General features: G+C 31.1%; 2 protein-coding genes across 2 annotated transcripts; both read left to right on the forward strand.

Annotated features, from left to right (window-relative positions):
- The first annotated feature begins 561 nt into the window (after nt 1-561).
- LOC134237849 (uncharacterized) lies at nt 562-18051 on the forward strand. Its single transcript, XM_062719991.1, has 10 exons — nt 562-589; nt 1155-1319; nt 1430-1508; nt 4794-4970; nt 9417-10063; nt 12490-12560; nt 14273-14470; nt 14840-14986; nt 15347-15518; nt 17640-18051. Exons 1-10 carry the CDS (start codon nt 562-564, stop codon nt 17945-17947), a joined length of 1992 nt encoding a protein of 663 aa, XP_062575975.1. The 3' UTR covers nt 17948-18051.
- Nucleotides 18052-23407: 5356 nt separating this feature from the next.
- On the forward strand, nt 23408-25363 carry LOC134237861 (fibrinogen C domain-containing protein 1-A-like). Its single transcript, XM_062720012.1, has 5 exons — nt 23408-23528; nt 23790-23926; nt 24012-24108; nt 24709-24873; nt 25093-25363. The coding sequence occupies exons 1-5, from the start codon at nt 23435-23437 to the stop codon at nt 25326-25328; spliced, it is 729 nt and encodes a 242-aa protein (XP_062575996.1). The 5' UTR covers nt 23408-23434; the 3' UTR covers nt 25329-25363.
- Nucleotides 25364-25964: the final 601 nt, after the last annotated feature.

A 25964-nucleotide genomic window follows, 5' to 3' on the forward strand; every position in this document is an offset into this window, starting at 1 on the left:
TTGATTACATCATGACCACTTGGGTAGGGTGGGGCCATAATTGGCAATTAAAGCTAGAGCTTAACATATAAATATATATGAACAATCTAAAAAAATCTTTCAAGAACAGAAAAGCCATGACATGGTTGGTGATATTTATATGGAAGCATCCTCAGATAGTGTAGTTTTAAGATTGTTCAATTGAAGATTCTTGGGAGAAGGGAGGGGACACAATGTGGGATCAATTTTTACATAAGAAAATATTCTTAAATATCTAATTTTCTGTAAAACACCAAATTCATGATTAGTATTTTTAATGGAAGCATCCTCTGGTGTTTTAGATGCCGGTTTGTTCAAATTATGACTCCTCGGAATTAGAGGTTAGTGCGGGGTCACAATACAATGGGAGATCAAATAATTGTTGGAAAAATCTTTAAAAATCTTCTTTTCAAGTATGGCCCCCTTCCCAAGAAGTAAATTTTCAATACTGAGCTGATTTGTGATTTTTTAACTAGTCCTGTGCCCATTGGCCTCTTGTTTTAAATTAAATATTCTACTTGAAGGTTTTACAAAGGCGGCAGGATGGATCTGAAGATTTTTTCAGAACCTGGTATGAGTACAAGACCGGATTTGGTAATCTGTCAAATGAGTTTTGACTAGGCATGCTGGATATTTTTTCATAAATGTTGTCGAGGCAAAGTTAATTTTCTATTATCAGTTATATTAGAATATTTATATTTCTGATTACCACAATACCAAAAAAGTTTCTGAACAGTTGTAAAAGAAAGGGTTTATATGAAAAACATAAAATATTTTAACGATATGCAAACTGTGAAAGTACATATATATCAAACATATGAGAACTTTTAGAAACAAAACATACATGAATATGTGTATATAAGGATATCAAAATTAATCTATTGTCATTGTAGATATGTATCTTGTTTATATTTTTTAATTAGCTTTTAAATTTATGAAACAAGAACAAGAATCCCTAGGATTTCTTTCTAATTTTATAATATATATAAAAATACGAAAGATTCTTCACTTAGGACACATAAACACATGCTAAGGCCAAGTACTCGAATCCCCTGGAGTTTCTTTGTATCATCACCATTCAAAAGACATTTGAATGAAAACTGAATGATTCTATTTGTCATATTTTTTCTTCACAGGGAATGACAAAATAGATACACTTACAAAATCTGAGAATTACACCTTAAGAATCGACGTGAAGGATTTTTCTGGAAATTCCCGTCATGCTAGCTACAACACCTTCAATGTCGGAAATGAAGAATCAGGGTACATCTTAAAAGTCTTAGGTTACAGTGGGGATGCTGGTAACTCGTTTTTGTTAGGCAATATCTGATTACGTCATCATTTTTTGTTAACCACAAACTGATTATACATGTATGTAATGTTCTAATGTCAAAAATGTATATTTCTTTAGTCAACTCAATGTCTATTCACAACAATGGCACATTCGTCACCAAGGATCGTGATAATGAGAGATCTTGTGCAAATCAATTGTAAGGGGGGTGGAGGTACCGAGCTTGTCACGAAGCTAACCTGAATGGTCTGTACCTGAAATGAGAGCATAAATCCTATGCTGACGGTATAAACTGGTATAAATGGAAAGGATATCATTATTCCTTGAAGTATGCCGACATGAAAATCAGGAGAACAAGTAACTAAAATCCAGTCAACAATGTTGTTAAGATTAATTATGAGAGACCATCATTTAAAGAAATGAATAAATAATATTAAGAAAATATTAAACTGTTTTCATTTTTGATTTTCTTTACTAGCTAAAATTACATGTCTATTCTAAAAGAAATGTTTAATCTCGTTACATGTTTCTATATCATCAAGAACTTTAAAAAATCAAGACATTAATTATTTGAATCATGTTTATTTTAAGGTTCATGTTAAGTTTCATAATTGAAATGTGTTTCAAAAAATCCTATCTTGTTTGATAATTCCAGTCTATGACTTCATTAACATTTTTAACCGAAGGTATACACACAAAAAAAATGCGAGAAACATTTTTTTCACATACATTTATTAACATGTATTTTTATGATGAAACCGTTTTAGGGTACAACACTACACACCTTATCAGAATTGCATTCTGCATAATAAACTCTTCAGTAAACTCCTCAAAGGTGTTATTACTGCGGATTATTCATTTGTACGATGTTGCTATGCACTACAGAGGATAATTGGGAGTGTGCAATTTGATGGAAAAATTCTTCGAATAATGTGCAGATTTCAATCCGAACTCCCTCACTTCGTAAACGCTGCTTAATTGAGCTCGGTAAACTTCGTCCCGCCTCGTGGCGCTAGTGATAACAAAAATACCAGATGTAACAATGATGAGATCAAGCAACATGAAACAGCATCAATCTTTTAACTCGTGTAGTGAATTCTAATGAAATCTGTATTATGTTACTTCAAAATTTATGGCATAAGTTAATTGAGTCTTGTGGTACATGTACTGTATTCTTTACCACAATAAAAATGCATTGTTTTTAAATTTTTGATATATGATTATACAACTTAAAGCTTTCCACCCGAGCCTATGCGTAAATACTCGATGGTCTGTGTGGATTAAAAAAAAACCTTCATTCCATAGAAGCGTTTATGTAGAAGAAAATATATCACTTACATATATCCTGTTTAATATTTATGAGTAAATTCGGTATCTACAATGTACATGTAATACATATGGTACGGCGAACTTTATTTAATTTTTTTTCAACACAGTGACCTATCTAATTTCACGGCGAAAGATTCACATAACCATTTGAACAATAGACGTATTCTTATTTCAGCTTTTTGGCACAATAACTCCACGGAAACCCAAAAATTATTGATCCATAACCATTTAGGAATTTAGTAAGGATAAATATGCTCTACGTAGTGTGCAATCTTGACACCTGTAACTTAAGCAATTTAAATGGTGATGGTACTTTCATTTAATGATGGAAAGGTAAGTGATTTTTTTAGATTTTGAACATAAATTTGTCTTCTCCAGGACGTCGTAAAAAATACATTTCTTTATCCTCTTCTTTCCGAAATAAATATTAGAGGCAACACTAAAAAACGCTTAGTGTCGGGCCATTTCGTCGGTCGGATGAAAGCGAGCAGATAATGACCTTAAATCATGGAGTCTCAAATAATGTCCAAAATCAAATTTATTTCGTCTAAAATTTCATAATATTAATGTTTTCGTTACAATTTCAATTATGTGCTGTCTCTTGATTACATTGAAACTAAAAGACAAAATATAACTTTTCCTAGTGATATGTAAATATTTTAAAGTCTATCGCAAATACAAACTCTTGAAACTAAAAAAAAAATATAAATAAACTCTGCAACGCATGATATTGTTTTATTAATCAAAGAAATTTTGAAAAGTATTTGGAACAACTCCTGTATCGGATACTTGTGACCTATTTAAAGGACAACGTGGGGTTTCAAAAACTAAGTGTTGAATTATTTCCCTTGCTTTATCATTTTTATGAAAATAGTGTCTGCATGATTCCCTGTAAATCGCAGGTCTATTTTCATTGATAATTTAGATTAAGAGAAACAATAAACCCTCCTTTTAAACCTATATTACAGCAAATTACGAAATACCGGTAAAATTTTCAATAGCTTGCTAGATAGCTCAATAGGGTATTTAATTTGGTCTAACGAGTATCACATTATGTTTGAATATAGGTCATGAGGTTTCTCAGGTGTATCATTAGATTTTTTACAGGTAAATGTGCGTTGATTTCAATGTTGTATGAAGTCAAATGTTTGTGCCAAAGTGTTATGCTATAAAAACATGCAATATTTTTCTTTTATTTGCAAATATTTTTCAGTGAATTTGTATTTTAGCACTTTAGTAATGCATAAATCATCTGCATATTATCCTTTCTAATTGCTTCAAAGCATAGTTACTTCCAATATAAACATTGTAATTTACTTTCATGATGTACAACTAATTTCATATTATAGGGTAAATTTCTCTTTTGGACAAAATTGTTAGTAAACACTAAACAATAGTACCAGCACCCATGCTTTAAAGTAAACTAGACTTAACTTCTTAACTTTCATCCCTGAATTAAATTCACAAAAAGTGAGATTTTGCTTTTATAAAATTACCTCAAGGTTACTATTTTTTTTTAATGTAAAAGAATGAAATAAGAAGTAAATCAATGTAAGGAATAAAATAAATAGCAAAGTACTCAGTCTTAGTCTTAAGTTCTTTTGTAAAACAAACTCTTATTCAATTCAAATATTAGATTTTTCAGAGGATAACAGAAATGAATAGCGAAATTTGATGGGTGTAGAAATGTTCATCATAACATGTTTTATGTGTTATTTATATTATTAATTATAAAATTATTCTATTTTGTTATTTATATTATTAACTATAATATTATTCTATTTATTTGACTGTTTATTTATAATCCATAAAATTGGAAAAATTGGAGTGGGAAGCTAACTTCCTGACTTCATTGAAAAATACCTTTTGGAAGAATGGAAAAGGGGGCTGTTATTTACTAATTCTGCATATAATATTTGCATGTAAAGAAAAACTTTGCATTTATTTAAAGCAGAACACTTTGGCACATACATGTAACTTCATACAACATTGAAATCAACTCACATTTACCAGTAAAATCTAATGATACACCTGAGTAACCTCAAGACCTAGATTCAAACCTAATGTGATACTTGTTAGACCAAATTAAATACCCTATTGAGCTATCTAGCAAGTTATTGAAAACTTTACCGCTATTTCGTAATTTGCTGTAAAGATTTGATTACAATGGTAATGCTGCAATGCAACGCCTTAACAAAGATGAACGCAAAGACGAATGCAAATTGTGTTCCCAAGAGACTGAGAAGAGCTGGTTTTCGTCTACGACATCCGTAAACTGGAAATCCACTAGCGCTGAGATGTCGCAAAGAACGAGGCTCATTCGAGATTCCAGGTTCGAAATACGAAATTCGAGATTCGAAATACGAGATTCGAAATTCGAGATTTGAAATTCTAGTTTCGAGAATAAAAATCCAGATTAACCAATCAAAAGCGGATTCAACATTTGATTACTTCCCTTAATTGTGATTTTACTATCAAGAAATCGTTTAATATATCAATATCAAATGAGTCATTTAATTAAATTCAATGCAAGAAAGAGTGTTATATGTAATAGAAGGAAATGAAATAAACATTGAATTTTTGATCAGAAGGTATACTTCAATTTATATTATGGCGTCTTAAATATTAAATAGAATACATATATCAGGAGTACATATATTTTTGTATCGTGTACTTTGTTCCGGGGTTGATGACAAATAAACAAAAATATAAATAAGTGTCAAGTGTCTAAAGACTAACAATAACCCCACCATACTTACCCAAACTGCCTATTTTCCAAACACACTGAAAATATCACTTTGTAAAACTTGAAAGGCGACGTATTATTGAAAAACAAAATCGCGCCCGTTTTATATCAACAATACATATTGGCAATATGAATCAAAATGAATGCGGCACATATTTTATCTCATATCAATCTTACATCAATAGTAGATGAGTCTAAATTAGATGCAGAACTATAGCGTTATGGTGTTAAATTTTGGTTTCTGACAATACCATTATGACCAAAGACTAAAATATACAGACCCTGAGACGTGCTACTACCCCAAAAAAGCGTGTGACTTTCGTGCGCTTTCCGTTTCGTGCAAACCGTGTAGCGTTTCGTGTAAACCGTGCAGCGTTTCGTGCAAACCGTGTAGCGTTTCGTGTAAACCGTGCAGCGTTTCGTGTAAGCTCCAAAGCGTTTCGTGCAAACCGTGTAGCGAGCGTGCGACTTTCGTGTGAGAAACGTGCGACTTTCGTGTGAGAAACGTGCGACTTTCGTGCAAGAATCGTGTAAGATTCATTCGGAAGTCATTTCATTTTAAATATGGTTATAGATGGGTCAGGATGTAAAATTCCATTAGTATTTTATTATTGAATTTGTTATGCTTGTGATATTATAGGAGTTAAAACAAAAAAAAAACAAAAATGGAACAACAAAATGAAATTAAACGGTAATGTATGATTAATATTTGTTTGATTTCTTTTCCTTCTAAAGAAAATGTGTTCAAATTAATCAACTATGTATAACGATTTTAAGGGCATTGAATTCAGTATACTATCAACGCGATCATGGCTTCTTAAATTTCTTTTCTCAAAGAGAGAAAGAAATACCGGTATTATTTTTTTTATTTTAAACCAAAAATTATAAGAACTCCGCTCTTGTCTTCACATTTAAAAAGATGTGTCATTTTATACTTTTTAATACATAAAACTTGTTGCTCATTATTGTATAATAAATGGATTTTATAATTCTAACTCACATGCACTGAAGACAACATCTTTATAAACGGGGGGTGGGGGGGGGTTAAATTAAATTACGAGTGCAGTCTTTCATTTTTTGTTGTAACTTTCAATCTAATGTTAGTTTAAATAAATGCTTAATTTTCAATTCTTTTTTAAATCCTTTGTTAAATGTGTGCGCAGATACACCCCTTAAAAATATATTGGAATCTTCTTTCCGCCTTTCAACTGTGATCAAGGTCATTTACATGTACAACAGCGATCACGGGCTCCGAGTGCATGGCAACTGAAAACCTGTTTTGCTATATGTATATGTTGAGTTCACGGCTTAATGACACCTGAAAATTACGACTGGATTTTATTTTTTTATATATATAAAATGGTTCTATAAATATTTAATGGGTTCAACTTATAAATCAGCGGATTTCATCTTTTATTTGTAAATCCGAATTTCTAGCCGTAAACAGTACAATCAACAGAACTGATTCGGTGGCATTTTCATGAATATCATGTAAAAAAAAAAGCTTAGGAGTAAATCATGAATAATTGTATATTATTTGTTTTATAAATCACGTACTTTTTATTTCATCTAAGATATTTCAGTTTTCTTGTAATATAGTGTACCTGACTGCCGGTGTAAAGATCGATTTATATTGTATGTACAATGTACATGTATAGTCAAATGCCGCAACTATTAATAAATGTACACATATATACATACGTTTAGTCCTGATTTGAAATGAAGGATTTTACAGTATGATGGGTATACTTATGTTATTTGATAAAGAGAAAGAGAATAGAATAGATTAATAGGTCACATTAACCGCCCCCCCTTCCTTACCGGTTTTCCTCCTATTGATAATGTTTGCGTAAAATAAAACAAAATCTTTAAGAATGTATCAACAATCGTTAGTAGAGTATATAGGCAAATTTTGTTACTATAATTTCAAATCAAAATCACGACAAATAATCCGCCTACGGAAATCAAACACAATATAATCAAAATTATTAAAAATCAATGAGTTTATATTCCTGCAGTGAGAAATCGAATTGAGTTTAATTTATCAAATTAAACTCGTAAAAATATAACATTGAAATGAATGACTAATACCTGTATATAGAAATTGTATTTTATTAAACAGTCATTCATGATATCGGCATTTCGTTTTTAAACAGTTGGATAAATAAATAAATAAATTCGAACTGACAATTATTTATTAATTAATTACAACTGTCAGAGTATTAAATATTTCTATCGGTTTATCTAATACAAGTGTACTGATATTCAATTTAAACAGCTGCTTAATGTGGCTTTGTGAAAGATTTCCATTGAATTAATGAAAAAACGGTAATAATACCCGAGATATTCCCAGTAGAAAAATCCAAACCGAGGCCAAAACGTGCGAGAATCGTGCACAAAGCGTGTGAGAAACGTGTACAAAGCGTTTCGTGCAGCCTTTCGTGTAAACCGTGCAGCCTTTCGTGCAAAGCGTTTCGTGTAAACCGTGTAGCGTTTCGTGCAAACCGTGTAGCGTTTCGTGTAAACCGTGCAGCGTTTCGTGCACACCGTGTAGCGTTCGTGTACCGTTCGTGCAGCGAGCGTGTGGGGTAGTAGCACGTCTCAGGGTCTGTACTCGTGAAACCTTGTAACGCTACAGTTCGATTCAGCAGTTAAGTCTCACTGCACAAAAGTACCCTTTATAGATGTAATGAAAAATATACCCTTGAATTACTGTGCAGTGTAGAGACGATTCTTAATACCAGTATTTCATATCTATTTATGATCAAATACAATATTCTCCTTCAGCAATGATCTGATTAAAAAAAATAGTCGACCTACTTGTACCGCTTGTAAAGGATAAGACTATATAATACATGTATTCCATATACACGTATTTGCTATTTTGTTTAATGAGAAAAATAAGATTATATATGCATTTTTTAAAATGTAATCCAACTTTTATTTCTATTTCGTTTTAATACATAAAACATTTTTCATTGCATTATCATTTTAGCAAATGACCTATATGTTATAAATATATTCAACGATTTCTTGATACATGTAGTAAATACATACATGTAACAAACGGGAGTAATCAAATGTTGAACCCGCTTTTGATTGGTTAGTTCGGATCGTGAATTTCGAAACTCAATTTTCGAATCTCGAATTTCGAATCTCGTATTTCGAAACTTGAATCTCGAATGAACCTTCTGGGCTTTCGTACATATGAATTAGTTAAGAAAATATGCCCCTAGAAATTGGGGCGATCGACGAAAATGACATCAACTTTTCAATTCACAACATAGGACCTGTTTGATTTTTATCACAACACACTCTTAATCACTTAAAAAATACAATTTTAACTGAAACTTAGATTATCAAGTTTAATCTGAATATGCGTTTCTTTTTTTTTATTTGTTGAGTATATTTAAAAATGTTACATTTGATTTCGAAATAAAGCATCCTTCTTTTTGTATAAAATTCACCTGAATCAATATTTGAAATTTTATGGGTTAGAGTTTTTATTCTCTTGACAAATTTGCATTGTTTATATGATTTTAGGATTAATCACCGTTCAGTGGTTTCACCTTTTAAATTTTAAGAATTTGTGAAATAAAAAGATTGCGAATAGTATTAAAACTCAAAATTACATGGAAACAATACCAATCAGGAGCAATGTAAATGTGGATCTCTAAAACAACGGAGTTGAGATCAGGTACCATGAAGGAGTAGGCTTCCTCTGTCGACTGGTTATATTAGTCGTGAGCTCATTGTCATGATCAGGCAAACGGAAAATTCTATAACCAATTCAATAAAATAATTATCTAACAATTGGTATAGACGTCGTCAGTCATAAAATACGTTTCCTAAACTGAAAACGAATACTGAAAGGAAGTCGGAAATGGAATTAAAATCGTAAAATTGATAAATGGATGTTTGAAAAAATTGATGAAGAATAACTGTTTGACAGATTTAGTTTTGTATGATCAAATGATAATTCACTGCGATTTTTACTGAAAATAAGTGCACGTTTTTAAAATGTTTGTTTAGGTCCGAGGAGTTATTGACATTAGAGGACAGGACACAGTTATCAACATTTATTGGCAAAAACAGCAGTTTTGAATTGTTATATAAAATAAGTCGTGATGGTTGTTCGGCGACAAGGTTTCACCAGTCCTGTGACTACAAAGGTCCTACAGTTACGGTCCTTTACAATACTGATAATAGCGTGTACGGAGGATTCCTTTCAGAAGACTGGAAAGTAGGAAGGCCATCAACAAGCATAGAGGATAAAAAAGCCTTCATTTTCACTTTACGCGACAGGGGTGTTTCAGAGCCAATGAAGTATCCCGTCATAAAACCTGAACATGCTGCATTTGCATCGAAGGAATTTGGGCCAACCTTTGGTGCAGGGAGTCTTCTGGATGTTGATGAACCTAGACAATTAGTTCATAAGCATAAGAAAATGGCTTTTAGAAAAACTGGGGCCCCTCAGAACCACCAAATTGATAATGCAACTGTAGATCTGTTAACATTTTATGGAACTGTAGAACCAACTGTGGATAGATGTACAGGAACCACAGATTATGTACTAAATGGAAAAGCTGATTTCAGATTTGCCTATGGGGGAGATAATGAGCCTATGTGGTGCGCATATCACATGTGTGTCTTTGACCTAGAGGTGTATAAAGTTAAAGGTTTGAAATATCAATTCAATAAGCGTAAATTTTCGTTGTTTGCTATTTATTTGGAATCACGTTTTTTTTAGACAATATTTTTAATAAATAGTTCACCAACAAACTTACTCGCCAGATAAAAGAAATCATTTAATTAATCTCACGAGGGTTGTCCCAATAAGTCGCACACAATACTTATGACTTTTTTAACATTCAACCAAAACTAGCCAAATTTTGCATAAACATAATATATTCAATGTTCTCTAAATTTATGAATTCTTGTTAATATATCTTTCATATTAACATTGGAACGATTTATATGAAGGCCGAAATGGTCTGTCGGTGCACGAACGAAATTCGGAATAATTTAGGCATATATAACTTTTACATTAAATTTTGCTTTCTTTCCTTGGTACTATGTAAAACATTGAACTCAAATTTAAAACAGTATAATCAGAATAAAAATCTATATAACATGTCAATTTTTATTTAAATAGCATCAGACAGACGATTGGTCTATTGATTTTCAAAGTGTTGTTGGAATTGAATTTGCTGAAATTGACGTCCTCAACCCGTAACCGGCGGACAGAAATGTTATAAATTGTTTTGGATATGGTTTATATACATCAGATACGAGAAAAAAAGACTATAGAAATGACATTACTCATTAATTCTAATAGCGAAGTTGTTTTTAAAGGGTATGCGATTAAACCGAACATAGTCACCGTATGTAAGAAGAAGAGTACTGTTTGTTAAATGTCTTCTAATCTTCTTTAAAAAAAAAGGACAGTAGTAAATCTAGATAAGTCCCTCAGACAAGAGTTGGTTTTCACTTAAAAAACATTTAATTTATTGGATGTTAAATTAACAGACGCGTGTATAGCAGAAAAATAGATCATGACGTTATAAAAGCTTAATCAAGCTTAATTGGCGTAATTAAGCTTGATTTTGTGCTCCGATGTGCACTTATGGGTCAGTATAAAAAAAACACTTAAACGTGTCACTTCTGTGTAAAATCTTATTTCTCCCAACTTTGGATTGTTGCTTTACAATCTATGACATCTATACTTTCTATTTACTTATGGAAAATATCACATAATTGATTTCATTAAAGTCAATGGATGATTTTATCACACCAATCAGCCAAATTCATGCTGTCAATGGAATTTTTCTCTTCAAATAAAGATAAATACGACAAAATTTATAAGAAATGTTGTCTAAAAAATCATATATGCATAAAACAAATGTTAAATAGAATATATTTTAAAATAAAAAAAAATAAAACCCCACCTTCTATTTAACTGATACAGCAGGAAACATGAACGTACAAGAAAGTTGTGTCAATGGTGTTACTATTTTTGTTTTCGCTACAAAAAAGTTATCATTCCTGATAAGATAATATAAACAGTCCTAAGTCATATTACATCACTTCTCACCAAAAACAACAGAAACTGTTCCTTGATATTCAGGATAGGAACATATTGATGAACTTCAGAAGTAAAGAATGTAGACAAGTTCAAACTTCTTTTGTCAGTGGTGTTTCCATCGTTATTTCAAAGCGATTTTAGAAAATTAATTGAACTCTTTTACGAAAGGTGTTCTTTGGGTGAACTAATAGCAATGTGTACAAAACTTTAACTTTATCCAGGGTAAATAAGAGAGCCCAGATCATTTTATGATTGATTATTTTCTCATGTCAATGTCCAAATATGATTGAAAACTTAATTTTCATCACTGGACAACGATGCTTTCGGACTTATCAGTAAACCTGAATAATCCTAGTAAATGTTTATCATAGCTTGCATTCATAAGTTTTTCACTTGGTTCTATACAATAAACTTTTATAAGGTAACACCAATGGCAGAAAAATACAGTTTTGATAATTTTTACGAGAATATTCTGTAAAAAATAGCTTCACTACTGTTTGCGAAATGTTGTTTACCCAAAATATTGTGCAGCCTTATCAATTTAGATACAAAAAAGAAACGAAAATATGTTATTGTATCTTCAATTATCATTTGAACCATCCAGCTGCTTTCTTTTATATAGGCCTATATATGCTTTCTTTTTTTCATAATTTTCTTATTAGAAGTAGCATCGTCATGAAATTTGATATGGATGGTCATAAAATATTATTTGTTGCTATGACAAGAAAAGAAATTAAATTTAGCAAAGAGAAACCAAACTCTTTTCACTGTCTAGGATTTTTTGGGACAACCCTCGTTTCTGTTATTTTAAGTATTTACTGACTGTAAAAAAGTTTCACTTACTGTTTTTTTTTTTTTTTTTTTTTTTTTTTTGTTTTTGTTTTTGTTTTTTTTATTTGTTTTGCAAATATCAAAATGACATTAAGATATAGAAAGCAAATGGGAATTTAAAACAACAGTTATTTACTGTGAACATGCTTGAAATAAGAAAAAAAATCATTTCTCTTTAAAATGTTACAGTTGGTGAAAATTTACTTTATCCAAAGCCCTCCCATGAGACATGGAGAGAGTCTCCTTGCTGGGATGAACAGGTAATTCTTTGCCTTCTGAAAACTAATACATGTGCATAAATTAAATGGTTATAATTTTGCAATATTATTATCAGTATATTTCAGGGGTGTCAAATCTGTCAATATTTGATAATCGGTTACTCGGACGGTTTTCCGATTGAATACCCGAGTTCTAGGTTAAATTGTACATAGATAAACAAGTACAACTTTGTTAGTTTTTCTTAAACTCAGATTAGTTGTCTTAAACACCAATATTGTTTTTAACTTTTTATTATGCTTTTAGTGCATGTTTAAAAACAGAGTCCAAAGGAAATGAATTATTGTACTTAATTGATTTATTTTAAAAAAAGCATACACGAAAGACATCAATTTGATACACTAATAGTTATAAATAATATACATGTTTTGTTTCGGAAGACCTTTAATCAATCTGCTACCCATCTTTGTAATGATCACACTAACGAAACAGAGGGAACGGACATTCGTGGGATCCCTTGTCGTGTATAATTATTGTACCCCCCCCCCCTCAGCTAAATTTACTCCGGATAGCTGACTTTAAACATTTTTCAAAATATTTAATTTCATGTATTACCATTTCTTTACATTTCTAAGTCGGTAGCGGCGTACCTATGCATGTATGATTTCGGTAACGTTTACTAAAAAAGGTAGCATCAGACCATACTAAATGATCCTCATTGAAAACAATTTATTGAAGTCATCCAACAACTAAGGACCGCAAAAGGTGAGAGAAAAAAGGGTAATTTGGCACTAATTACTCTCTCTCTCTCTCTCTCTCTCTCTCTCTCTCTCTCTATATATATATATATATATATAACCATGGGCCATAACGGATGTTTTACAAGTGTAGGCGGCAGCAATCTGATTATCGTTTGCACATTTAAATTAATTAAAAAAATGATGAATTTATGTTCTTTGGAAAGAGAAAAAAATATATATCCAAGTAATCGATTACCAGTTTTTGTATTCGATACTTGGACGTTCGATCGAGTAACCGGGTACTCGTTGAGATCACAAGTTTATTTCTTCAATAAACTAAAGACATGTTCACTGTGGCTTTTGGCCAAAGTCCTCAATGCTACCACAAAATTCCATATGAGATATCATAAAGTCTACTATATATGAAGTTATCATATTTTGTTTTAATACATTTTGTTTGGCGCAGTGGTAAGAAGCGTCTGCAACTATTTTAAGGGAATGCAAAACCCTAAAAAATCTTCACGCAAAGGTGTGCTGAAGATTGTGTATTATGTGTTGAGTTATATCTTGAAATAATGTGCACTTCTTTTCATAGTTATTTCTTTAATTATGTATGTATTATTTTCAAATCATTAATGGTTGGTAATTGATTTCAAATTTTCTATCAAATATGATTTTTTTTAAATAAAACTTTTAATTTCTGATAAATATTCATTTGCAAATGTAACGCAACTACCATCCCAAGTTTCAAAGGCTGCACTACATGTAATTGCAGGGAAACATGTCATGTGCTCTTAACTGATTGATGAGCAAGTAATTATTTAGCATTTTTTGAAAAGTTTGAATCTTGTGACAAAGACTTTTCCGACATAGTTTCAACTTGAAATGATACTGTAAATGTATTTTATTTGGCGCGTACGATATTTGGCGGAAATTGATTTTTCAACAAGTTAGTGTAGGTTTGATTTAGCGGATTTGTTAATGTTCTTTTTCATGCAATGTTTGCTTTTCCGTAGACATTTCGAAAATTAAAGGACAGAGTTTCCAATTATAAACCCTTAGACGATTCGGGTTTATCTGAAGTGAACATCTTATTAGTAGGCCAGATTGGAGCTGGGAAATCCAGTTTTTTCAACACTGTAAACTCAATATTCCGAGAGGAAGTGACTGCTCGGGCATGCGCAGGAAACTCAAAACATAGTCTTACTACAGTTGTAAGTAGTGTTTTGCCCATCTGTTCCATGGTTGATGCAATAAACTTTTCAGGATTTGGAACTGATTTGGAACTGATTTTTAAACTTACATTAAAAAAAACATTCAAAATATTTATAACTTTTTTCCTAACTTTTATTCGTACAAATGAAACTGTCAACAAAATTTTTGACAATTCATTATTATTATAAATTAAAAAATCTTTTAAATTTCGGAAGATTAGATTACTTGATTATTTTCAAGAGAATAGGGAAAGTATTTGATAATAAATTTTCATATGAAAATTGAGAATTGAAATGTACTATTAAACATATGTTAAATGTTCAGTGATTTTTTTTTTTTTTTATTTTTTGTTTATAATTACACTGTAGTATCGAAAATATCGAATTAGAAACCCGGAAACTGGTGGCTATTTAAACTTCCGCCTCTGTGATACACGTGGAATTGAGGAAGATATGTGCATCAAACATCAGGATATGGTATCCTTATTAGACGGACATCTCCCTGATCAACACAAGGTAAACAAAAATGCAGGTGATAAATAGACTTGCATTTTTTACCATCTACTTTAGAAAAATCTATTGAGCAAATTCGAAATCTCACTTGATAATTTGCAATATAAATTTTCATCATGCAAAAAAAAAGACTTCTTAATGAATATGATGGATTAGTAAAGCATGCACGAAAATCAAAATCAACAACGTAGGTTTCTTGACTTAATTATCGAAAATAAATTTTGAGCATATTTTCTATTACTTGGGAAATTTTTAGGGAATGGATATCTCCATATGTTTTATTCAAAAATTCATTGCCTATAAATTTAAAACGGAAAATATTCTAAAAAAAAAAATAATTCTTATTTACGCTTTAATTTTTAGTTTAATCCTGCGGCTCATGCTACCGAAAAGGACCCTGGCTTTAATACAAAACCTACCTTTCAGGATAAAATACATTGTGTAGCTTTTGTTATGGATGCGAGTACCATTGATGTTCTTCAAGGATCAGTCTCGCAGAAACTGGAAGAATTTCATTCTCTTATGATTGAAAGGGGTACGATGTTGAGAAAACTATGTTCTATAAAGGTGTTAATTTAAAGCTTCTAACATTTATTTTCACTCTATGATTCTTGTGAAAAAATTGTTCAATTGATTTATCATGGCCTTTCAAAATGTCAATTATACTTGAATTGATTACAAATTGTGTACAGTGTTCTATACTGTGAAATTCTATTATTTAGAAATAATATCTATGGGCAGACCACTTTAACAGCAAAAAATACCATAAAATCAGAACTCTTTAGTGTGTAGTGTAGACAGGATTCCTAATAAGCTTTGAACATATAGAATTTAAGAAAAAGGTAACTTTATCAATATTAAATCTTTATTTCCTTTGATGAAAAGTAAAATAATTTTGAAGACGAGTAAAGAATATTGAAGATATTTACAATTATTTGAAAATATCATATAACTTTGTTAAATCCGGCTATCTGATAGCTTAATACAAAGTAATTACTTAAAAAAAACGACCGCTGAAAGCGAATAATAATTTGCACGAACTGCCTCGTTTTCAGTTTAGCTTTAGACAAACATGGAAGCAACTTTGCAAGTTGTAGGTGAGGAAAATTTAAAACATACAGTAAAGAACTCTGAGGCTGGGAATACAAGACAATTACACGAATATCTGTGAACATTTTTCGGGAATTCTTAGCACATACCATTTCATAGTTGAATTCGACTTTTCCACTCGGCGAACAGAGTTTTGACGCTGTTTACGCGATAACGGATCAATAAAGACAATTGTCAAGAATGCCATGTATGGTTTAATCTTATCGTAGAAGAGATGGGATAGGCATTTTTATTTTGTCATTGTATTTCCTCTGCAAGTGTATATAGAGCGATTCTCAATCTGGGGTAGGGGGTACTCTGTTTTACTCGGAGATAGATATCTTGCGTTATTATTATGCTGTGGCCGTATGGGTTAAAATTCAATACCGAAAGAAGTTCCTCTAAGTGACATTCAATAAATTCTGAAACATTTACATTCAACTTCGTTATGGTTAATACTATCTCTGTAAACATAAGGAAGATATACATTGTACTTATAAGTTTTGGAAATTATCATTTATATAATATAATAAATACTCAATGCAAGGTCAATATGCATTTATAATGACCTATTACGACAGATATTGACCTCAGATACATGGAGTATATCGACCTTGGGCTACCGCCCTAGGTCGATATACTATAAGTATCTTTGGTCATATCTGTCGTCCTGGGATATTATAAATGCATATTGACCTACATTGAGTCCATATTTGTATAATATTTAGCGTGCCGTACGTATACGCTTGTGCTGTTGAATAAAAACGCTTGTCATTTGATATATGAAACAATGATTTTTTTTCTTTAGTTTTAAAAGACTTTTAGCATGTATCACATTAACATGTTTTCTTCATGAGAACAAGTTGTGGTTTCAGTATATATCTTACACTGTATTTTTTTTAATATGGAAGTGATTTTAGGAATTAAAATTTATCCGCTCTAAATTATTTAAAAACGTACAAATTTTATTATATGACATCCTAAGTGATGATTTTGACGTCATGAATTTATACAATTTTTTTGGCAGAGGATATAAATTTTCAGTAGATTATCCTTCAGAAACATACAACACAAAGATCGCACACAAAGATCTTTTTTATAAATGTGATTTTTTTCAAAGTATTTCACATAAAATATAAAAAAAAAAACTGAAGTTGGTGACGGTTTAATACGGACACTATTTTCTAAAGGAAAATAACCTCTAAATGAATAATTTTAAGACGGTTCTGCATAAAGCTTAGAAATATACCATATGAATGACGCCATATTTCAAGAATAGTCATCCATTATGCCATATTCTTTTACAATTCATCATATTCATCTAGTAAACTCGTTTTATAACCAATTTTATTACTTTAAAAGAATATTGAGTTTTATGGCCTAATTAAGCCCTTGTTCTTTGAAATTCATGTATGGTAAATGCCATAATATAACAGAATTTCATAATTTGATAGTAGAAATTCGCTACTCGGGGTTCTTGTAAAACATGCATGCAAGACACATTGCTCGAATAAAAGTAATATTCAGTAACATAAATAGCATTTACTATTGAATGTCTCATTTTTAGGAATTCCACAAATAGTTTATTTGACGAAGTTGGATAAAATCTGTCCATTTGTGGATGACGACGTTCGCAGAATATTCAACAGTGAAGCTTGTAAACAAGCGGTGGACAAAGCGGCTGAGGTCATTGGGCTTCCACGCTCTCATGTTTTCCCAGTGAAGAACTATGAAAAAGAAACACAGCAGCAAATATCAGTTGATATTTTGGCGCTCTCCGCTGTCAGACATACGCTTGTGTATGCAGATGATTATCTCGAAGATCAGTTCGAACTCTCACAAACTGAAGAGCAACTTCAGCTTCTTAAACTATAGTATTCCAGTGTTACAGCTTGATGAAGTCTTAATTTACCACTTAAATCTTACTTAAATGACATTTATCAATGTTTCATATTTATACCCTGTATTATTTCAACATATTCACCAAAACTGAAAACAGATTCTTTAATTACGAAACATATTTTTAAAAAAATTACTTATCTTTATAAAGAATTTTTAAATAAAAAAAAAAATAGGTGAAGATAAGTAAAATTTAATGATATTTATATGGAGACAAGCGATTAAAACAATTTTACATGTACAAGGATCACAGATGTAAGTGGAGTTTTGCTGACTATCAATAAAGAGGAGTCAAAAGGGGCTTAATATATCGACAGGGGGTGTTTTCTCCTTCTGGATTCCTGATTCAAAACCTGGGTTTCCAAAGGATCCCCTCTTAACTCACATTGTTTAATGAAATGAGACCATAACAACAAGCAATCTTGCTCGAAGGAGAATCGGGGTACTACAAAGCAGAGCATGACCAATACAAACCTCAAGTTCTAGTAGAGGTAGGGTCATATGGCATGGAGGAATAATCACCGAGCCTGTGTTCTAAACAATGATCTGTAAAACGCTAAAATCCGTATACAATTTATAACATGATGTGAGTTATGTTCTTTTTAAAATCTTTCCTGTATGTTTGTTAAAGGTATACATGTGCTACAACAATATATGTAAAACACATCAATTGTTTTTTTAATATATTTTTCCTGAAATTCATTAAATATTTTTTTTATTGTACATGCACACTGAAATAAACACCAAGACAATTTCATTTGTTTTATGTATGAATCATACAATCTTATATACAATAAATATTCTTCAGAATGGTCGGTGGAGATATACATGTAGTCTTTACAATTTGGTAGTAGTAAGGGCAGACATCTTTCTAAAAGTCAACTGGTCAATACTGCAGCATTTGGGTTCATTATGCTGAGACCTATCTCCTCCATGTTGCATCCCATATACTTATTCCATTTCCTCCACAGATGTTCTTAATGATTGGACAGTCATATGAACCGTCGCAATTACACTGGCATTTGAATTGACGACATCCGCTTTCATACTGGAATGGTTTATTCCCTTCATAAGAGACTCCAAACTTTCTGCAACTCCTACAGGAGTGGACAGTATTTACCACACTGACAATGAATAGGAGGACCAGGAGTCTTGTCATCTACAAATAAATATTCCGCATAAAATAAAGCTGAATGTCATTAAATTCCTTTATTCAGATAAAGATATGTTGTACATATGTACACCATGTTTAAATACCCTACAGCAATGGTATATTCGACGTTTTTTAGAATCAAGATTTATTCATATAATCTATTTATTCGCAACTATACATGAAATTTTTCATTAGAATAAAAACGATTTACAGAAATAAACGCTAACATTATAAGGCATCTTTGATTTTTTTCATGTAGGGTCTGTTGATTTCGAGCAATTTCCCATTACATTAACTCATTCGAAAGCTTGAGATTTTTCATTTTTTTTTTTGCGTTATGAATACAGATAAAATTGAGATATAAAAAGAAAAAAAAAAAGATTGTTGTTCCATTTTATTTCCGGATTTGAGATTATTATTACAGATCTTTCAAAATTATTTTTTTTTCTTTCTGACGTTCATCTCTTTAATTTTCGGTGTACTGTTCTTGCGTTTTACTTTAAACTCAGTACAAAAGTTGGAACCATTTTCCAATAAAAAAAACTAAACTTTATTCCAAACCACATAATTTACCGATTAAAAAATACCGATTCATTGTATTTATACTTACACTAGGTCACTTCAAAGCGTAAATTTTTTTATTACATGAATAACATGTCAATGACAGTACTTAAAAGCAAAAGAATGGGTGGACTTAACGCCCTATTTTGGATCGTTTTGCAACTACTCTAACAAGCTGAAAATAAAGTGAATCCAAAATATATTACAAGCAATAGAAAGAGCAGCTTATACCTGGTTATTTTAGCTAGAACATACATGTATGTATAAAAGCAATGCCTTGTTGCCATGAATCAAAATTGAAGCAACGATACATTAGTGTCGTCTTCCGGGATTTGACATGTTCCCGGGTGGTTTTTAGGTCACATTATCAATATTAATAGGAGGCGGGACTATCGATCGGTGTCATTGTTGACATTTCTCTCTCTTTCCATCTCTCTCTCTCTTTCCATCTCTCTCCCTCTAGAAATTCGAATACGTATTTGGCATATTACAGCGATGTCATTATGATTTTTTTAAATGTGAGGACACGCAAAATTAAAACAACATTTAATGTGCTAAATTCTGAAAACGGCAACCAAACATAGTGATTTACATCGTGGTCAGGTTAAAGAATACACTGTAACTTTTTCCACGAGTACACTCGCAGGTGGACATCACGTGAAGGATTGTAATATTTAACAGGTCAATCGAAGTCGTAACAATGGAAGCGGGAAGTTTGTTTTGAACATGTTTTTTGTTAAATTAAGTGTGAGCGCACATTTGTCGGCTCTTCTCCTTTTAACATGATAATATTTTGTTCAATATACAACTATACAGTTTTCGTAAGAACAGCCGACAAACATGCGCTGGCTATGTATTTAGACGATGAAAAATGCGTGACCCTTATTATCTATTGATATTCAAGAAATCTTCAGGCACCAAGCATTCGATTTTTATTTAGTTTACCTCGAAAAGAGCACTTTAAATTCACATCCGTACCAAAAATATACATTTAAGATAATGGGGGTTAATATGATGGAAAAAAATTTAACATTTTATGGAACTTAAATTTACGGCATTTTTTCTGGCCAGTTAAGTCCACTCATTCTTTCTTTCGACAATATCTTTCTTCGCTCGAAAAGTTTCTGTAATCTGAAACTCTTCGACAGATAATGCAGTGATAATTAAAGAATTAATTTAAATACAGATATAGATGTACATGTAAGCACCTTATCTCACCTCAGGGCTGGAGACCATAGACTGAGAACAGACTAAATTTTTGATTTTGAATAGTTTGTCATTTATAATATATACATTGTCATAAATTTGAATGTCTGTATAATATTTCAATTTAAACTTATGGTATAAATTTTGTTTTTTTATGAAAACTATTTCAAAAGTTATATTAAATTAAAATTTTGACTTGAGTCTATTTTCATTTTATTGTCTTGGGGCCTGGAATTTCCATGGGTCTTTCATGCATTCCGTAAATTTTGTTTGGCTTATTTAATGATTTCTTTCAGATCGATCTCTATAATCGTTATTTTCGCCTGCTACATTTATACCATTAATACCAATAGTATAAGGAATAAGAAATTGCACCAATTTAGAGAACAAGTTGGATATAACGCATGAAAATTGAAATTTTAAAGATTGTTGTCTTTAAATATTCCGATTAACATGTATTAATAAAGACAAAGAATGATACAGACCTTTAGTGTAAAGTGCCGAACCGGTCTCTTTTGACGAATGTGATACAAATAATTTGACGGGAATATTTACCGTCGTCAATCGTTAAAATTTTGACATAATTATAATAATTATATGCTCTAATAAATGTCAACAATCAGCAAGTATTTTATATCTCATTATCCTATTGTTCATAAATTCAGTTCACAGTGTCCTCTCAATTTTATTTCCTTTTTGATATACTGAAGCAGCTGCAATAAATTACTAAAGACATGTATATAACCTTTGTGTTTTTGAACAAAGCATTTTGCAATAACTCAATTTATTTCTTAAGAACCTATGATGTAATTATTATTCAATGTATACTAATATACGAATATAATTTCGTAACCTTTGAACACCATCTTAATTTGTGTATTCACCCCATCCCCAAATCTGAGCATCATTTGTTTTCCTTCAGCGGTGGACACAAAAATTGTCTGATTTTTTTTTTTTTGGTGTGTGTGTGTAAAAATAACAAAAAGAATCATTAAATATTGATTACGAAATATTGATTTTAAACTAAATTATTTTTTCTCATATATTTCAAGATTAACACCTTCGTCTATCTATTCAAATCACTTTGCTTGAAATTCATCAGACTAAATGCATTCTAAATTTGGTATTGACAGCTGCTATCGATTGTGAATCTCTTTAGTTTTTATGACACAGAAAATCCGCATTATTCATGTGTTTGTATAGAGTATAGGCAACATTGCAGTAGTACAAACCACATTCATCTGAAATAATAGTTCAATATTCAATGAAGATTGGAGCAAGATGATAATATAAAAAAAAAAATAGATGGAGTACTTTTTAAAAGTTCATGTTCTAGAAAATCTCAGAAACAAAGCTTCCAATAGAATAGCAAAGCAAGGCCTAAAATATATATAAATAGTTCAAACTAATAAAGTTCGATGTTAGAGCCCTTGATTAGAGATAATAGGGAATAAGAGTTACTTAATCATGTAATGGCAATTTGATTTAAAGAGGGTGAATGAATATACTATGAGGCAGGGATCAGCTAAATAGACTCAATCTATCATCAAATAGTCATGATCAAATAGGGGCTAGGAAAATAACAAAATGTCAAATAAATTAATAGCAGCAATCGTTATTCAGATAAAAATTTGATTACTGTTGACATTTGTTTGATAATTCAATTGAACACATACTGTTTGTCCTTACCGATCTTAATGGCGCAATAAACAAGTACTTATATGACCGATAGTTATTTGAAAAAACATCGAGGAAAATAAGAATTTAGCAGAAATTAGTTGATGATTAACACGTACATGTAATGACCTGGTATGATAGTTCAGCGTATGACCTAATTGTGTATTATGACTATTTTTAGCCTATGCGTGAAAGAGTCGAGTCCTTTTTTATTTGTCAAAAAAGTTCCGGTACTGAAATTTTCCACTTTATGCACATATATGATCTTTTTTTTAAATTTTAGCAGAGACTTCCAAAAAATTAAATATTGCAAATTACTTTGCGCAAAATTTGTATGTCCATGAACCTTTTGAATAGCTCGATCATATTTGTAAAAATTAATTTGTGCAAAAAGTTCGATTAAATGTTGAATGAAGGATTCAATTCTGTAATATTGAAAAACAGCAGCTTATTGGGTTTTTGTCATTAATTTGTGTCAAAGCAGTGCAAAAGTTCATATTTAATATTTAATTAGGTATCAACATCTTAGAGAAAGATTTACATAAAAATTATGCAACAGCTACAAATATATATAAAGGATACAATGTATTTCCAAATTATCAGGACACAATACTTCTAAAATTCCTAACTGTCTACGTACATACTCATTTCTTCATCCAATAATTACACAAAGCTATAATACATTATATATTCTAAAAATGTAACCACGTTCATTGAGAATCGATAACTTTCAAAAGAAAACGAACGGAGCCCAATATTTGTAGAGAAAAGGAAATGGAACATTGGGTCAGTAAGCAACATTGATAAGACTTATCAATTCAATATATATTGAATGGTCATTTACTACCTTTTATTTTATCTTTAAAATGTCGGTCTTGTTATTTGTTATTCATTTGTTACCAACAGTCTGTGCTTTCTTATTCGAGGGTAACCACGGACATCCTGGGCAGGGATCGGGAAGTACGTTATGATTTGTTTTATTTCTGTATTTTAATGGTCATTTGATTGACAAAATAGAAAGAAAATAATCATACACTTAAAATGCATTTATCATATTTGAAAATTCATCATCAGCATTTACTCATTACTTTTACACATTTAGATGTCATGAATTGAACAAATTGCTATTTCTTCATACTGTATTTCAAACAAGGTAAATAAACACTTTTGAAGTGCGTTCTTAACTAAAAAAAAAACACTTTAGTTTCTTGTGTACTTCAGCTGAGTTTTTCCCGCGAGATTGTCAGGATATTTTGTGGTCGGGGTATTCGGAGAGTGGGGTGTACACGATTTACCCTCAGGGCAGTGGACAACTCGACGTTTTCTGTGATCAAAAAACTGACGGGGGAGGCTGGACGGTAAATTGTTGAAATGTGTGTTTTATCTAGTTTTATATTTACGAATTTATGATTGTATTCAATCAATGTTTTATTTTTGTCTTAGGTTTTTCAAAGGAGAGATGACGGAATAATTGATTTCTTTCGGAACTGGATTGATTATAAATATGGATTTGGAAATATAACGGATGAGTTCTGGTTAGGTAAGTTAATTAAAAATAATACATTATTTATTGGTGTATCGAACCCATCCTTGTCTGAAATTCAATTGAAACATAGCCTTATTAAATGGGCATGTACTGTCCCTGAATGTTTATCTCTAAATTCAATGAATAAAATTTAATTCTAAACAAGTATTGGATCAAAGGATAGTTTACAAGTACAACTGTCTTTTTATTTCTTATGTATTTAAATGCAAATTCCCGACACAGCATTTTCGACATAACCCTAATTAATATGTAATATCATTTTTCAAAATGATATTGTTTCTGTAGGCTGCAATGCAACATTTAAAGAGTAGTCACTGCTTAGATAAATTTATTGTCTTGAACATCCTATTGCAACTCTAAAATGCTTTAAAACAATACCACAGTATCTGATACCAGATTTTTTTAAGGTTTAAAAAAAAACAACGTCATTTTATTTGTCTATTATCAATAATCAAATGTGATTTGTCTACCTGTAAACAGGAAATCTTTCATTATGTATTTACATGAGTAAAAATAAAATGTTTGGTATTCGTCCATGTAATACAGAATTTGTACTTAAAATCAGCCAGGTATTATTATTTTTATCTCTTACAGGGAACCACCGTATCTATGAAATCGTCAAGCAGGGTTTCTATGAACTTCGAATAGATATGGGTGACTTTAACAGCGTTAGGAAATATGCCTTGTACAGAAGATTTTCCATCGGTGACGAACACAGCGGGTATGTTTTAACGGTTGAAGACTACGTGGGAGATGCAGGTTACTTTATAACAGTTCTATATTTTTTCTCTTCAAACATTACTTTTATCATAATCTATGAACAATAAGCAATATATTACATGTACTTGCCTTTCATGATTTTAGCCCTAACTTCTTGCATTCACTCGCTGAAATATGACTGAAATATTGTCAACTCAGCGTTAAAAAATAATAATTTATCAATATTTCATATCTGATTAATGTGTCTAATTGATACAGGTGATTCATTTTCTCGACACAATGGGAACCAATTTTATACTAAAGACCACGACTCGAATAGCTGTGCTGCCACATACAAAGGCGGGTGGTGGTATGACAATTGCCATGCATCCAATCTTAACGGACTATACTTGACTGGAAATCATGCTTCTTATGCTGATGGTATAAACTGGTCTGCCTGGCATGGCTACCATTATTCCCTAAAATTTACAGAGATGAAAATCAGACGATTATAATAAATGGCTGTCACAATGCGGGATTAACGATTTTTTCAAGATAAAAGATTTTGTTGTTGTTGTATTAATGAGAAAAGTTCTTTTTTAATGTTTTAGACATAAATAGAAAGCACTTCTCTCTTCAAAAAAAAAATAATTTGAAAAATTAGAAATGCTGACATTCTGACAACGCAATCGCCTTTTAAATATCATCAATACTTATATAGATATATGCTCTCTAAAAAAAAGAAAGGATAATCGCACATGTACTTAAATTATATTTGAGACGCATGCGCATTTAAAAAAAAAGCAACTATTTTCCAACCAACAAAATTAAAATTTTGTTTCAGAATCTTTTTGTACTATTTGGTTGCATTTCAACCTATAATTACTATTTTATTAGATCACTCAATTCAAACGAGTTAATGGAATTATTCGTTACTTTTGAAACTTTATTTCCATAGAAACATATATTATGTAAGTACAATAGTTGATTACCATGATAATATGTCTATCATGCATTATAGACATAAATCCTTAGACTTTTGGAAACAATTGTTGTGAGTTGTTTTTATTGCTGTACGATATTCTGAAGACTTTGAACAATTCATGTTCATAATTAAACTCGCTGTTTCATGAAACATGGTAGCATGAATT

This window comes from Saccostrea cucullata, unplaced genomic scaffold (assembly GCF_032062105.1).
Source record: "Saccostrea cucullata isolate Sc308-1 unplaced genomic scaffold, CSIRO_AGI_Scuc_v1 ctg348, whole genome shotgun sequence".
Classification (NCBI taxonomy): Eukaryota; Metazoa; Mollusca; class Bivalvia; order Ostreida; family Ostreidae; genus Saccostrea; species Saccostrea cuccullata.

What these genes read in the sequence shown, in the direction of transcription:
- LOC134237849 (XM_062719991.1), top strand. Translation starts at nt 562, where the DNA reads ATGGATCTGAAGATTTTTTCAGAACCTG. An exon ending in AGGCTCATTCGAGATTCCAG is followed by an intron (nt 4,971 to 9,416) that starts GTTCGAAATACG and finishes ATGTTTGTTTAG; the next exon opens with GTCCGAGGAGTTATTGACAT. An exon ending in TTCTCTTATGATTGAAAGGG is followed by an intron (nt 15,519 to 17,639) that starts GTACGATGTTGA and finishes TCTCATTTTTAG; the next exon opens with GAATTCCACAAATAGTTTAT.
- LOC134237861 (XM_062720012.1), top strand. Translation starts at nt 23,435, where the DNA reads ATGTCGGTCTTGTTATTTGTTATTCATTTGTTACCAACAGTCTGTGCT. An exon ending in AACGGATGAGTTCTGGTTAG is followed by an intron (nt 24,109 to 24,708) that starts GTAAGTTAATTA and finishes TATCTCTTACAG; the next exon opens with GGAACCACCGTATCTATGAA. An exon ending in AGACTACGTGGGAGATGCAG is followed by an intron (nt 24,874 to 25,092) that starts GTTACTTTATAA and finishes TAATTGATACAG; the next exon opens with GTGATTCATTTTCTCGACAC.